Raw genomic sequence first — 16,181 nt, forward strand, 5'->3', positions numbered from 1 at the left:
GGGTTTTCTGAAAAGAAAATTCCAAGTTTTGTGTTTAAAACAATTCAACTTTATTCTTATTTTTACATAAATATATACTAATAACTTTATTTATCATCAGTTTTGTTATACGTAGAATGAATAATTTGACTGGTTACAGAGGGTCCATTTTGCAGACCCCTGGAACTGGTCTGTGGATCTCTAGGGGTCCAAGGACTCCAGTTTGGGAAACGCTGGTCTAAATGATTAGTGTGATCTGATAGTTGTGCCATAGTATAAACAAAATATTTTATACTAATATTAGAAGTAGTTTTACAGAGCTGCTTTTGAATTATCCTATATTTTGTTTATACTTGTGCAAAAAATTCTTCTTTTTGTACTGTCTTTAAAAAAAAAAGAAAAGGGGAAAAAAAAGTCTTATAAAATTTAAAAAGGATCCTGCAAAAGCCCAGAATTTGAAATTCATTCCTATAGCCAGTGTGATTTATTATTACTGTGGAATTGAGCAGCTAATCTTGCAGTTATTATTGATAAGAGAATCTAATGAATTCAGTTATTTTTTTATACAAATGTCAGTATTTCACTTGTAATAAAAGAAGTTCATATATTTCTTGTTAACAATTTTTTTAATTTTAATTATTGTTGGTGTCTGGATATTAATCACATTCAGAACACCTGCTGCCTCTTCATTACAAAAAAATATTAATAATAATAAATAATGGTATAGACCTGTAGATAGTAATATTGAGTTATATTAAAATGCACTTTTAAGTTGTAGATCAAATGTTCTGAAAAAAGAAAAAAAAAAAAAAATTCTTTACAGGGAAGTAAAGATAACATGAGCATTGTGCTTGTCACTTTGCCAGGTGCACCTACTCTGTCAGAGGAAGCTTTACGGATTGAAGCAGAATTGAATAATATTTTAGAAAGAAAAGTTAAAGGTAAGATTTTATTGACCTTTCATTAAAGGGTAAATTCATAATTTTAGAAATTAATTTAGGAGTAAGTAATTGGTAGTTTAATTATCTCTGTGAATTAACATGTTAACTACTCAAATGCTAAAAAAAAAAAGGCCAATTTTTTTTTTTTTTTTTTTTGTTACTGTATTGCAAAACCTTGTTTTGCACTACAATAACCTTGTACTTATGACAGAAATGGAAAAATCAGTTTTTCTTCTTATTATTAATAAGATATCTCATACTATCTAGGTAAACGTGACCGGACATGTGAACAGAATTTAAGTATTTTCCTTGCACAGACAGCACTTTGGTTTTGTTAGTGTTGATTCTGTTACATTCTGAAACTGTATTCAGCGTTTATACTGTCCTATTTTTTTCCCATATATTTAAAACATGTCCTATATTTCTTATACATAATGTATTTTATTTCCTGTGTATAACGTCTTGTATTTCCTATAATTTTCAATTGATTCCTGCAGAGTCAGGTCTGTGTGCATTATATTTGTCCCAATTTTAATCGTAATACTGGTAAAATTTCCAAATATTGTTTTAGAATGTGATGTATATTGAAGAATGGTCATCTAATAGTACTCTTCTTTCAAAATTTCATCCGACTGATTTTTTGTAGGAAAAGTGGCCTGGTCTTTCTTATATATATAAGCGTGAAATTGCAATACATGGAACAATTATGTGGATTGTCATGACAATTTGCATGTGTTGCTATTTCCCACAGATATAAATGTCTTATAACTTGTGGAGCGTAGAAGATTCTTATTTCTGATTAAAAGTTGATCTGATTTTTGACCATGTTATATTATTAATATTTTCGTGTGAAAGGGAAAACTACTGTTAACTTGAATTTATACATTTTATACATTCAGCAGGGAGATCTAGTTCATAAGCTGACAGGAAGGAAATCGGGAAAAATCCCACTTGTTTTCCTTCTTCCTCTGTCACAGCCTCCTTAGTACAGTTAATACAGTTTAAAATGTACTTATTCATATTTTAGAAGTCCTTCACTGACTTAACCTTTATTCTCCCCTCCCCCCCAAAACTACTGTAGTGTGACCCTTTTAATCAATAATATTACAGAGATTTTTACTTGGCTTCTTAGGCCTTTTTTGATATGAATGTTAACTTAAAATTTTTTGCTAGAGAGGATACTAATGCAAGTCAAGCTCTAGAGTTTTGAAACCTCAGACGATGAGCCCTCCATTCAAGCACTAGGTGAAGTTCCCGAAAGTCTGGTTCTTATCTGTTCTGTTCAGCACAAGTCTAGCTACTTTATCCAGCCTAACTTTTGAGCCTCAGATGATGTTGACCTGGTACTAACTAGTTCACAATACTCTCAAAGGTCTGCAACTAGAATAACTGATAATAATTGAAAACAACCATCGCTGAAGCCAGAACAGGGGATCTTTTGACCTTCCCAACATTTGGTACCTCTAGAAACATTAGGATGTATGAATCAGTAACATATCCATAAAATCCTATATATTTAGAGGGCTCTTCCAGACCAAAGCTGTTTGCACTGAGGAAGAGATGGTGATATCTAGCTTGTAATATTTGTCAATTTTTGTACTTTGTTATTCAGAATAAAGTTATAGTTTTCCTTATAGCATATATTGTTTCTGTTTTATTATATTTGTAAACCAGAATATAATTTTATTTACATTCTTTTAGATGCACATATGCTCAAAGAGCTAAAAATTAACAAATCCATTTAAAAGCATTGTGTACAGTGTATTTCACTTGGCTTCACATCCAATATAGGTAACCTTCAGCAAATTGAAAAGACAGTCAGTTAATCATTAGCATGATGGTACTACAAGATGGTATCAGAATGTGTATCCATATATTAGGGCATAGCAAATTCTGGGCATTGAGTCACCATGGGACCAAAAATTTCTATAATGGCACTTAGTATTTTCTGCAGAATTGTTCTCAAGATTTGCCGTCTTGACATATGAAACATTTTTAAATTTGTATTATCCAGTTTTTTGTGAAATATCTGATGGAGATTAACTGCAGACCATTGCCGATGCTAAACTCTCATATTATGGCATTAATCATATCATTTGGTTGAAGGTTGAATTGGTATCATTGTCATGTATTTTGAAAAATTATGCTTTTGTTATATAGTACATATGATTGATGATATTGTTTTATATGCTACATAAAATGTACATTTATTCAAATATTTAAAAGTGATAAAGGAGTAGCTGTATACAGTATTTTCAGTACAAAAACAGTGCTGCTAACAGGTTAGGTGTTCAAAATGTTCACAAAAGCCCATGGCTCATAAACTTTGATGTCACAAATGCTTCAAATATTAACATCTATTATTATAAATATCTACGTTGATAAGAATTTTAGAATTCCTCAATATGGTTTTAGTTTTCATTCTGCATTGTTGATTGTGTTAGATTTATTCATTTAATCAAATTTTTAACCTGTTAGCAATGCTTCTAACAGGTTAGGTGTTTAAAATGTTCACAAAAACCCATGGCTCATAAACCGTGATGTCACAAATGCTTCAAATATTAAAATATCTATGTTGATATGAATTTTAGAATTCCTCAGTATGGTTTTAGTTTTCATTCTGCATTGTTGATTGTGTTTGATTGAAGAAGCATAGCTGTTAAATTGGATAACAAACATACCGATTATCTTGCATGTGCACTACATGCTTATTCACATAATTTTTGTCTGTGCATATTTGTGGAAGAAATATTCAAAAATTAATGTTAAAATAGATCATAACAGTAAAATCTTTTTAATTGTCTTTATTTAAAATTGTCTTTATTCTTGTATTTATTTCAAAAATGCAAGGGCTGGCTTTTCAAAAAAGGGGGACGGGGAGTAGTTTATAATTTTATTATTTACCTAATTGTACATTGAAATTGCTGTATTTTCCAAAGTTTTTCAAAATCGTCTGTTTGATGTATTGCACCTAACCCAGCATTATTACCATTATCGAAAAACATGAAAATCTATTTAATATTCTCTTAAAAATCACCTTTGTAATTTTAATTACTGTTTCTGAAGAACTGAATGGAGTTTGTATGTTTGTGACTGTGATTTATTTTATTTTTTAATTGAAGTTAGTTTTGTGGATGGAATTATAGTTCTGGAACAAATTTATTGAATCCTGCCATATGTATTGGATTAAAGGCTCCTTAAGAAAAGACCTCATAATTTTAAAGGGTTATCTTTTTTTTTAACATCATAGGTGCCTACATAAATTAAGGCAATATAAATTGGATATATGAAAATTTCCTTTCAATTAAAAGGTTATTTTATCAGTCACCTCTCCCCTTCCAAACAGGCGCAAAGATTCAGCTTGCTCCATTTATTATATTTCTCATTGCCTGTTTAACTTTTTCATTTCTGAAAGGGTCAAAGTTGTAATTAAATTTCAAGTAGCTAACTATGAACTAACTAATTGCAGTCAATTAGTTTTAAACATGGACGATATTTAACATTATTACAGTTAGGTTAAAAAGATCTTATAATAATTTACCTAGTTTCATATTTTTTATCTTTTTCCTGGTACTTTTGTAAGTTAGTTTATATTCTGCTATTGAATATTTCAGTAAAAGCCCAACTACTTTTGGCATCCAACCTTGAAAGCTCATACAACAAGCACATTTTAAAAATTAAATAATTATACATTTCAGAAATGCGTTAATATTAAAAAAATTAACTTTAAGAAATTTTTTTAGACATTTGAAAATATTGTATTTACAATTTATATTTCATCAAAAAGTGACCAGAGGCACTGAAGTCTGCCTCCTTCAGCTAGCTGTTGCCATTAAAGTATTTATTACTTGAGCAAGTGTATTTGTATCATCATATTCATAACCCATCTATCCGGTATAGTACAGGTAGTTCTCGACTTTACGATTTAATTTGTTCCTATCATGCACTCATAAAGTGGGAATTTATTTCTCATAGACATAAGGTTAAAAATAGGGGCTACGTTCTCAACAATGACATTAGTTAGCTAATTAGTTTGTTTAAACAATGATTGATTTATTGAAAGAAATGAAAATGTAGCCTGTAAAATCAAGCAAATTATAATAATAGGGAAATTATTTACGACTTACAAATGTTAAAGAATGTTTATTCTCCATTATCAACTAAACGCACACTCGTTGATCACTCATTATTGGCTCGGCATTCGTTAGTTTGTTGCACAAGGAGTCATCGTCTTCAGAAATGTTTCAAGAGGCATCTGTTTCCAAGGTAATCGTCTCTTTTAATTATAAATTATTCCCCGATTGCGTGAAAAAACATTTTTTAACAGCACACACAAATTGCAACTAACATGATTCGCGTGGAGTAACAAGTTTACGAAGCGCTTTAAAAAAAGGAATGAAGAGAAGATTCTGAAAATTTATTTATGTTTTTTATACGATTGAAGATTTTGCTGAAAGGGAAACACATATCACCCTAATAACGTAAAAAACCACACAATTCCACAGATATCGGTATTTTCGCAAATGCAAGAAGATCGAGTTTACTACCTGTTTATAATTGCTTGCAGTAACAGAAAAGCCCAATAAACGGGAAAGTGAAAATTGTTTTTATTGTTTTATGGTCGTGACCTCCAGAAATGTGCTTAAGAAAAATATTACAAAGGCATTTAAAATTGATTCTTATAACAGAACATATGATAAAGATGAAAGTGTATTGCATTTTAATGATTTGAATTGGTAACTAATACAGTTTACAAACCACGCTCATGACCTTTTATATGGCCTTAAGGTGATGCTTGTGACCTTAAAAATTACATTTTAGAGAGCTTAGTTATACGACAAAAGTTTCGACTTCCGAGATCTTGAAACGAATTATCAAAAAAAAATGTGTTATTGGGTTCACATTACGATATTTTCACAATACGATGGTATCTCTGGAACTGATTAATATCTTAAAGCGAGGTACACTGTGTTGTATAGCTATGCACGGGGTTTGAAATGCACAATTTATGAATGTTTAACATTCATTTTTTGCAATTAATGTTCATATTTTCGATTTTGTTGGTACTTGATACCTGTGTAAAAAAACTCGTAAACCCAGGAACTCGTAAAGCTAGAACTGCCTGTATTGTATCCAAAAAAGATCAGAAAGTTGGGAAAATGTAGTTGTGTTGTTTACCTTAAAACAGAAACTGGATATTTGTAGAAATTGTAAGGCATGTATGAAGGAACATGATTTTGGCCTTTAAATGATTAATGATATAAAAACACAATTGGTGATAAGTTTTCAGTGATAAGAAGTGTGAAAAGAAGTATTTTAAAATTAAGTCAAAGGAAATAGAGTAGTGTATACATTTGTGTGACTGAGTTTTTTTTAGTTTCACCTTATGGCATTTCATTTTTGTAAGCACCTCTATGGACAATGCTCATCCAACCAGCAAATTTATGCAGCTGGCACCAGGTAACTGGGTTCCTATTGTATTTAGCTTGTTTCAGAATGTTCCTTCCCCCACCCTTAGGTGATGGAACATCAATCAAGCATCCCTGAAGTATTAAGACAGCAGCACTTAACAAGAAAATGGATGTGTAGTCAGGAGGCTATCTCTTTACTTGTGGACTTATTTTAATCAATTATTTCCTTCAAAGCAGTTATTAGCTGCAGAGTTGAAGTGCAGCATGTTGGCTATGTCCCAGTTCAGGTTCTCATTTACCCAGCTATGTTTTGAGAGTAAGGTGAGGGCTATGTTCTTGGAATGCAGTTCTGTAACATTGTTCCCCTTAAACAAATTGCCAGTAAGTCTGACTTTGTGAGTTAATGTGTTATCATGCTAATATATATAGGATTGATTCTACAGGATTTAAATATAGGACATGATTGTAAGAGTTCTAGGTACAGTAGCAGAGTTCTGTCAAATTAACCAAATTAAATTTATCAAACTTAATATAATTTAATATAAGTATCCTTAATATAATTTAAAATGTTTATAGTTCTCACATTTCATTAAAAAAATATAAATAAAGCTAATTTTTATATTAATGGTTTGTAATGTAAGCATTAATGGTTGTGGTTGTTAACAACCATCACATGGAGCTGTTTTATAAAGTAGTCAGAATCACAATTGAATGCTGTAAATAAGACTGAAAATATAATTAATAGTACTTGAATCATGTAAATAAGAATTGTAGGAAGATTAATTTATAATATATTGATATATCATGTTCTTTATATACATTACATTAAGAGGAGTCTTAGCAGTGGAGTGAATTGAGGTTTGCTCTGTTTTGTACGCTGGTGTGCATTTACTTGTATTGTCAGAAAGTTTATTTGTATATTCAGTATCACTTAAAATTTTGTTTCTTGTATAAATATATATATACGATCAATTTTGGAATGCTGCACAGAGATGATTTGCTAGTAATAGAAAGGAGAGGCAGTTCTTGAATTTTTTAAAAATTTTCTTCCTGGAAGGGAATTATTAGCCATCAACTTTTCTGCCTGTTCAAAGGGAGAACTTTTAACTTGCTGTCTACTGTTTGTGATAAGCCTGTTATGGAATTTAACCAATGCTTGGAAATGTTATAAACTTTTACAAAATTAGTATTTATTTTAAAAATTATATATTTATTGTTGTAAATATGTGTATCAAAGGTTACTAAATCAGTTGTCTTCAATTTTTAAATTATAACAACATTTAAAATTGGAGTTTGTGAAGGAGTTGCCAAGTCAACCTACAAAGTTTTGAACTTGTGCATAGGAGAGAGGGAGGGATGGAATGGGGAAACTCAGATGGTTCTCTGTTCTGCACAACAGCAGAGATAAATTAAGGTATACATTGGTTTACACCACAACCAGTATTCCAGTCCAAGCCACAAGAAGCTGCCCACATTAGGAACTGTTATTCAGACTTCATTGTTGAATGATGCCATTCAGTGAGTACCACCTTTTGGGCATTTTCCAAACTTTGTGCTCCACTGTCTGATCTGAATAGTATAAACGTGACTTTGTACCATGATCCATTTTCCAGGGTCCAAGAATGACTGGCAGTGCAACGCTCCAAGCAAACCTTGGTAAAGAAAACAGGACCATACAGCCCAGACCTATTGCCTATGGATGTTGGATCACTGGCACAATGTTTCCTGTGGTTAGCCTATTTCATGTTTTAATCAGTTATATTATTTAAAACATGAAGATACTTCATAGTAGTGCTGTAGCACATTTTAGTATCACCATATGCATATAATATCAGTTTAAAATTTGAGTTTTTGAAATCTAATAGTCAAGGTTCTTAAAAAAAAAAAAAAAAAAAATCCCCTAACACAAGATTTCATAACAATCAATTTTGGATTCTGTTTTTGTTCATACTGACCCAGTAGACAGTTTCCACTGCTTAACATTGCCATTCTGGTTGAAGGATTTTGCATTCTGGATTTTGATATTTGCAGGCCACTGTTGGGAAATATTTAAGGAAATATTCCACTTAAATAAAATAAAATGAAGTTTTGGTTCTTTTGTGAGTTTGTTGCTTGAATCTTGCAAATTCAAGCAACAAACTGTCTGAAAATAATTACTGCAAGTAATTATTTTCAGACAGTTTGTGTCTGAAATCATGTGAAGATTAAATCATATCTTATATGTCACTTTTTAGTTTTAATCAGTTTTTAAATTGTTGGATGTTTTTTTATGCAAATTGCAACTACTGTTCTTTAAATTCTTTTTCATAAACTTTTTTGCAGAAATTGTCACATGTCGAGATGATGTAGAATTAAATGACGTGATGCAAATCCTTGTGGATGAAGATATATCTGGTTTACCTCCAGGAGGAGGCCTTTTGGCTAAGTATGTTTATGATTTTTAAAAATTTTTCCATATTTTTTCTTTAGCATGGAAATGACTAAATTTTCTAAAAAAAAAAACCTCATTCGTTGGTAATACATTGTTTACAGTAGATGGGATATCAGTTATCGAATGTGATTGTTAATCGAATGCTGCCACAAAAACAAGAAGCTTTAAACAAAATTGCCACTGTATGCTGTACTGGGAGTATTGAAGGAAACATTTTCTCAAACTGATCAATTTTTGAACAGTTTGGGAAGCATATTTTAGATGTAGAGTAAAATGCTGATTACCCAAATTGATTTGTGACAAAGGTTTTTCGGATAATCAAAAACTTGTATAATTGGATTGAAAAAATGCTGTTCCACAAACTATTAATTATCACCCACTTTAAAGATGTGATCAAATATTATGATGTACTCTTATACAGTAATAATAATAAAATATAAAAAAACTTTTAAAGCAGGTGAAACATGAAAATGAATAAATGCACAGTAATTATAAATTAACATTTTCAAAATACTTTATTAGAAAGTCCAATAATGATATCTTATTTTTTTAGCATACAAAACTCATTTCCTAGCTGCTAAGGCTTGTAAGCATTTCAGTAAGAAAGTGTGGAATATGAAGTTGAGTTTCAATAATTTCCTGATCCATAAGTTGCAAGAGGTGTTACATTTGGAGGGAGAAACACGACTTTAAACTATCCATATTCACACTCCAAAAGTTCACAGTAAGGGTAGGATGGTGCATTGTCTACAGTGAGCAATACTTTTCAATATTTTCTTGGTATTTTTTTCACTTTAGGAATAAATGTCTTATCCTACCACTAGACAAACAAACTAGCTGTCATCCATGCCTTGGTTTAATTCTACAAGTCATGAGTAAATTTTTCACATTCTTTAGAGCTCTTGGACATCTTGATTTGCCAGTTAGAAGTTTTTGCCACTTGAGTTAGCACAAACAATCACTGTTACTCGATCCTTACTCATTTTACAGCCAGGAGCAGTAGTTTCATGTTTTTGGTGCAGTGCTTTCCAATTTAAACCTGTTTCATCAGCATTGTAAATAAAATTGGGATCACACTTCTCAATTTCAATAAATAAGACCATTTCAAAGGTCTTATTTATTGAAATGGTTCTTGGACATCAGAAATTAGCAGATAATTTCTCACCTCGAATGTATTCCAAGCTCTCATATTCCGTGTTGAGATTTAAAGTTAGGTAACCCTCCAGAGCTGGCTTTAAAGTCTCTATTGTCTGCTATCTGTTTATTAAACATTAGAGCTTTCTCGTGTAAAATGTGTCCTGAAATTGGTTGTCCAGCTGATATTTTTTTGCATATTGCTTCTGCTTCAGAAAAAAACTGAAGAATTGACTCGCTATTCTTTATAATGTCAGAAATTGTGACCACCCCGACACCGTAATTTTGGCAATTTTCTTTCCCAATTCCCTTTTTTGAACAAATTATTTCCACATTGCCCACCATTTTCAGAGCATTGTTTTTTTACTTGACATTGTAAATTTTTTTTTTTTTGTCGCCGACACATCAACTATGATGATGGCTGGTTTCAGATTGGAGTGGAATAATGGCCACATGGGCTGAATCAGCGAGTGGAGGGGGCTTATGTCAAAGGCAGAGCCCACATTCCTTGGTTGTGGCGATTTGAATAATTGCCATTCTGTCTGCTGTATATGACTGAATTTGCTCAATCCGTATTCAGTCGTAAGACTGGATCATTAACATGTTTATTTTTCAGTGTCAGTTTTGTCATTGTTGGATAGTATTGCACATGTAGGCACACAGCGTTATATGTGTAGATTACAGTGTAAGGTAACTTCACTTGAAAAATATTTTTAAACACTAGGAAGAAATAGGAATATAAACTTAGTATATTTAACTTAGGAATATAAACTTAGTATATTTAACTTAGGAATAGAAACTTAGTATATTTAACTTAGGAATATAAACTTAGAATATAAACTCGCCTTTATATTAAGAATTGTGTAAAATACACTCAAGGACCACATGAATTAGAGCTAAATTGAGAATTTATTGATGTTAGGTTAGTTTATTAATATATCATATAAATTATTTAAGAATAACATATGTTTTAAGATGAGACACCCAACCACTTAACTTTCTGCTGCTCTGTTTGTTTTCAATTCCTCTTTGGGAATCGTGAAGTCTGGTCCATTGGAATGTGACCAACTGCTTTAAGGACTGCAAGAAACTCTGGGGGAAAAAAAAAGAAAACCAGTTTACTTTTTCTTGCATGTCTATCCATAGTTTGTTGAAAATAATATACAATTCATTTTCCAATTCAGCAAGCTCTTCTTTACACAAATAGGTACAGCTTTTTGAACATCTATTACCAGTTTCTTAAATCCCACTCTAGAGATAATTCTTCAGTTCTGGGAAGTTAGATAAGTTTTTTTTTCTTCTAAACTAGGAGTCTGTGGATTCCATGATCCTCTTCGACAACTTGTCTTGTCTATAAACCTAACTTCTTAAGAGGTTAGGTTTATAGACAAAATTGAATATCTTTACTGTGTATTTTTTTTTGTCCTCGCTTTTTCCCATTATATATGGGATCACCGCTTTTATTGTTTTGACATGAAATTTTTACGGCCGGATGCCCTTCCTGACGCCAACCTTCACCCTTTATCCGGGCTGGGGATATGTGGTGGTCATTCCCTGACCTTCCGCATCCTCCGTATTTGGTGGTTACAGGCTCAAACTCACTCCGGTCTAATCAAGAAGCATGTGCCTCGCACTACTGCTCCTGCCCACCTGGCTATGAAGGCGCCAATATCTTTACTGTATATAATCCTGACTTTACAATGGAATATTCTTTCCATGTATGGAATGTTCTCCCCTTCCCCAAAAATACCAAAACCACTCTAATACTCCTAGATTGTATCCAGAAGAGAATAGTCAGTTTAAATAATCAGCTGCCTTGCACATACTCACTTCAGTACCAGTCACACAGATGTTCCCTTGGTGCCTCCCTAGGCAGGAGCGGCAGTGCATAGCACACGCTTCTTGATTAGACCAGGGTTCGAACCCGTGGCCACCAAATACGGAGGATGCGGAAAGATCAGGGAATGACCACTGCATATCCGGAGCAATATGGCCTTAGTTGCTAATGCTCCTAAAAACCAAAGAACAACAACAACAGATGTTCCATTTCTGCTGCATATCTTTTCTTGATGTTTCCATGGCCACTGTTCTTCTGAATTAGTAACCATAATTCCATCTCATCTCCCAAACATCCATTCATACATTTTAGCTCAGTTCGCCAGTCTAACTTTTTTTCTTTCTACTTCTGTTCTTTGGAACAATCCTCTTTATGTATTTCCTGATAATGACAACGTCAGAAATCTTAAAGTCCAGTATATGGAGAATGATATAATTAAGATATGTGAAAGGGCTGTGTGTGTGTATCAAAGAGAGATGAGTGTAAACCAAGAATGCCAATAGATGTTTAGAGAAGAGCGTAAACCAAATAATATTTAACACTATGTGTAAGTTATGTATATTAAATGTAATTCCATAAAAACTGACAAAAGCTTACCATGACTGACTAATTTCCACCAAAATTCCCAGTTGTGGTTGCTGTGTGTAAAATTCAGTATAAATTTTGAACTATAGTTGGTTCAGATGAACATCCCGAAAGTTAAACAATTCTTTATTCAAACCTCTGGTATAAAACTTCATTATTTTTCAACATTTTCTCCTCCTGTGATATGAGGGTGGAGTTTCAAAAAATATTTGAACCCTCCCACCCAGAAGTAGTTGTGATAGAAAGATGATTTTATTATTTTTATTATTTATTTTTTTTTTGAATTATTGTTTGATAGCATAATCTCTATAGCAACCACACAAATTTTGGTTTCCATCCGACGATTAATTATTATTTTTTTTTCTTTGCAGCACTGAATTGGGTGAAGTGTCACAATGGATAAAGTGGAATACAGATTAGTGATTCGGTTCCTTTTTCTGAAAGCATTGTCAATGCACCAATAAACACCAAAACAACAACCTCTTTCTGCAAGAGAAAACACCCAAAACATACACAAAGAAATGGTCACCGATTATGGAGAAACAATTCAAATGTGTGAAGAACCTCAATGCATAATGAAGAAGTCCCAGCATACCCAGCAGCTGCTGTCACAGAAAAGAGTGGCAAAAATTGAGACATTAATCCTGGAAGATCACTGTATTATTGTCAAAGAACTAGCTGCAGAACTCCAAATTAGTGTAGGATCTGTGGAGAAAGTCATCCATCAACAGTTGCATATGAGTAAATTGTCTGTGAGCCGGGTTCCCAGACCTCTGATCCCTTACCAGAAGAAGGAAAGGGCACAATGTGCACACAAAATGTTATCAATGTGCCTGGAAAAGCAAGAGGAGCTTTTTCCTGGCTAGTCACCATTAATGAAACTCAGATTCATCACTATAATCCCAAAACTAAACAAATGTCAAAACAATGGAAGCATGCAGAATCAGTATCCCCAAAAAAAAAGGCAAAGGTGCAACCAAGTTTTTTTGGATCAGCATGTTGTAATATTAACTGATTACTGTCAAGAGGGCTGTGCTGTGATGCGAAGTATTATTCCAACTTCCTCATAAAAAACTACGTGCTGCTATTGCCACATCCTTATTTCCCCAACCTTGCACCCTTGGATTTCTTCCTCTTTCCTGTCCTGAAGTCCTGGAAAACACTATACTGCTAATGATGAAATGATTTCTGCTACCAAGCCATGGTGTGAAGGACAATCAGAGGACTACTAAAAAAGGCAGTGTGCAGAAGTGTATTGAGAGGTGGCAAAAATGTGTCATTTTTTCTGCTGACTATATTGAAAAAGTGGTAATACATGGTGTTTGTTTCAGTCTTCTATCACAACTACTTCTGGACGAATACAATTTTTTTTTTAATATCACTCGTACAGTCTTTTCTCACAAAACTAATACCTGGATACTATCAGAGAAGAATATCTTTGACTGCCTGTTGAGAAACTCAGTATGTTGCAGTTTGAACTCATTGCATCATTGGATGGAGTGAAGGACCCCAACTTCTCAGTCAGATAAAGTGGGCTTTTTAGTAGTTTAAAAGCATAGCTCTCTAATGGTGTCAATATTTGTGTGGACACTCTAAGAATCATCTGAAGTTTTTGTAAACTAACCTACCCCTCCCTCAACCTTAGTTGTGGATTGAATACTTCAGATAGCTGATATGTTTAGTGGAGTATGAAACTCTGTTCAGAATTACCCCTCCTTTGTAGTCTTCCAAATTATTTTTTCCAGAATACAGTTGGCATCACCTTTTCTGCAGCTGGCATTACTCAGAATTTGTTCAACTTTGGGGGATGGGAGTTGAAATGATGCACCCATGATCCACTGCTGGTCACTATACAGTACAGAAAATCATCCCCTTCTGCTTTACATTGAACCAGTAACACAGCAAGCATTCATTGTTTCTGGTTTTCAGTTAAGTTTGTTATCTTTTCAGTTATGGATCTACCAAACATAACAATGTGGACTTAAAAGCTGTCAGGTGGCTCTGCTCGTGTTTAGCCTAAGTAGCCACAACAGTGTGCCATTGTAAATATGTGTTTAAAACATTAGTTGAAAAAAAATATCTGGACTTTCATATACATGTTTTGATAAGTATGTTTACATATTTGATTTTTGTAATAAAGATTGAAGTTTTATTATTTTAATTTCACCCCTTTTTTTTTTTTTTTAAGTAGTATTAACAACTCAAGTGGAGTTAAGCATACCATCGTTATTATATTTATGTAAATGAGAAAATATAAATATGAATCAAAGAACTTTAATATACAGTTTATTGCAGGGTTTCCCAAAGTGTAGTCTGCGGCCCAGTACCAATCCGCAAAAAAAGAAAATACCGGTCCGTGAAACCTTATTTGAAATATACCTACATAAAACTATAAGAATATTTCTTTTCCTAAATATGTCAATTTTATGTAAACTTTTGATAATAAACAAAGAAATGAATTACCTCTTTTATTTATATTTACTGATGTTAAATTTCCTAATGGTAGTGTCATTATAGTGTCATAACCTATGAGTATAATTATTAAAAATACATTAATTTATAGCTATAGGTGGGCTGTGGATCTTTGCTGAGAAAAATGAGTCTTAAATTTTACAAATGGTCTAAATAATAATGTCATCTGCTTCTTTTCTGCATTTCTATCAACGAACCTACCACTGCAAGTAATTTTTGAACAGGGCCCACAAATTTTGGGGCCGACCCTGAGTGACACCATGGTTCTGCTATTCCTACAATGCCTGCATTTGATGACTTAATTAGTACTTCAATTTCATCAAATTTATTTACAGTGCTCCTAGCATTAGTGTACATGGAAGTATACATGCACATGTTCTTACCCATAGTTACCTTAACACAGCCAATGTATTTATTTGTTCCATTATGACTCGCAGAACGGACTGAAGTCCCAGACACCTTGCTTTCTAGGCTGCTGCATGTGATAAATAGCAGTGCAAGAATCACTTTAACCTCTGCATTTGGCTCTAGGTAAGCTATTAGTCTGTGTATTCTCCCGAAACTAGCAATTTTTCTACTCACTTGTCACTGCCTTGATACCATCAGCAAATATTCTTGCATACTTTCTATTCAAGCATATTCCCCCCTGTAAAAACAATCTCTCCTGTTAACAATACTTTCTAACAATGCCAATATTGCACATTGCAGGGACTGTAACCAGGCATAACTGTATATTTGTTTTAAATTTTCTAATATATACCTGGAACACAAAATAGGAACTCTTAAGATGAATGTTTGATGCACTCACAAATGAAGAAAGAACTGTTTTTCTTTACCAGGAAAATCACACAGCAAGGTGTATTTCGATATACTAAATAAATGTCATGCTAGGACCACCAAGTATATCAATTTGTCCGCCCAAGCATATTATCTTCCTGAATTGCATGTATTCTCTGGTCGATTTGCATGTTTTGCTGGACAAAAAACCAGTTTCCGGTGGGGGAAAGGATCTTGCTATCTGCACCTAGACTAGAAAATTTTGCTTGTCTCCAGCTTGAGGGATGTGCTAACATCATCTTCCAGCAGGTACACTCCCACATTTTGGTAAACTTGTGCCGCAATTGTTGAATATCCAGTTTCCAAATTAATTTAGCATTATTTACATCAGTATTTTATAGCACATGCAGCATAATGTAACTCAAGTGAGAGCCTTACAAAGCCGAATGCTTTTTATATGAAGAGAATCGAATTGTAAGGCTCTCACTTGAGTTGCATTATGCTGCACTACTATTAAAAAATGACCCTTTAAAGGGGTGGGTATAATGTAGTGCTGCCCCCACCGCTTTAGTTGCCATTGCTTGCTAGGATCCAAGGCACCTCAACAATACAGC

General features: G+C 33.1%; 1 protein-coding gene across 4 annotated transcripts in view; it reads left to right on the forward strand.

The window, feature by feature from the left end:
• The window catches only part of LOC150084013 (protein phosphatase 1A-like), a 125,830-nt gene that overhangs the window by 91,663 nt on the left and 17,986 nt on the right, over positions 1-16,181 (forward strand). For 3 of the 4 annotated variants that reach the window (XM_090375857.1, XM_090375858.1, XM_090375859.1), the window contains exons 4-5: positions 803-920; positions 8,654-8,756. In XM_090375857.1, coding sequence (XP_090231983.1) covers positions 803-920; positions 8,654-8,756 — 221 coding nt within the window. Of the gene's footprint in view, positions 1-802; positions 921-2,093; positions 2,436-8,653; positions 8,757-16,181 lie in introns of those variants that run through there. The other variant, XM_090375860.1, reaches the window with a different exon arrangement.

The sequence above is a fragment of the Mastigoproctus giganteus genome, chromosome 6 (assembly GCF_048544385.1).
Source record: "Mastigoproctus giganteus isolate SK-2022 chromosome 6, ASM4854438v1, whole genome shotgun sequence".
Lineage (NCBI taxonomy): Eukaryota > Metazoa > Arthropoda > Arachnida > Uropygi > Thelyphonidae > Mastigoproctus > Mastigoproctus giganteus.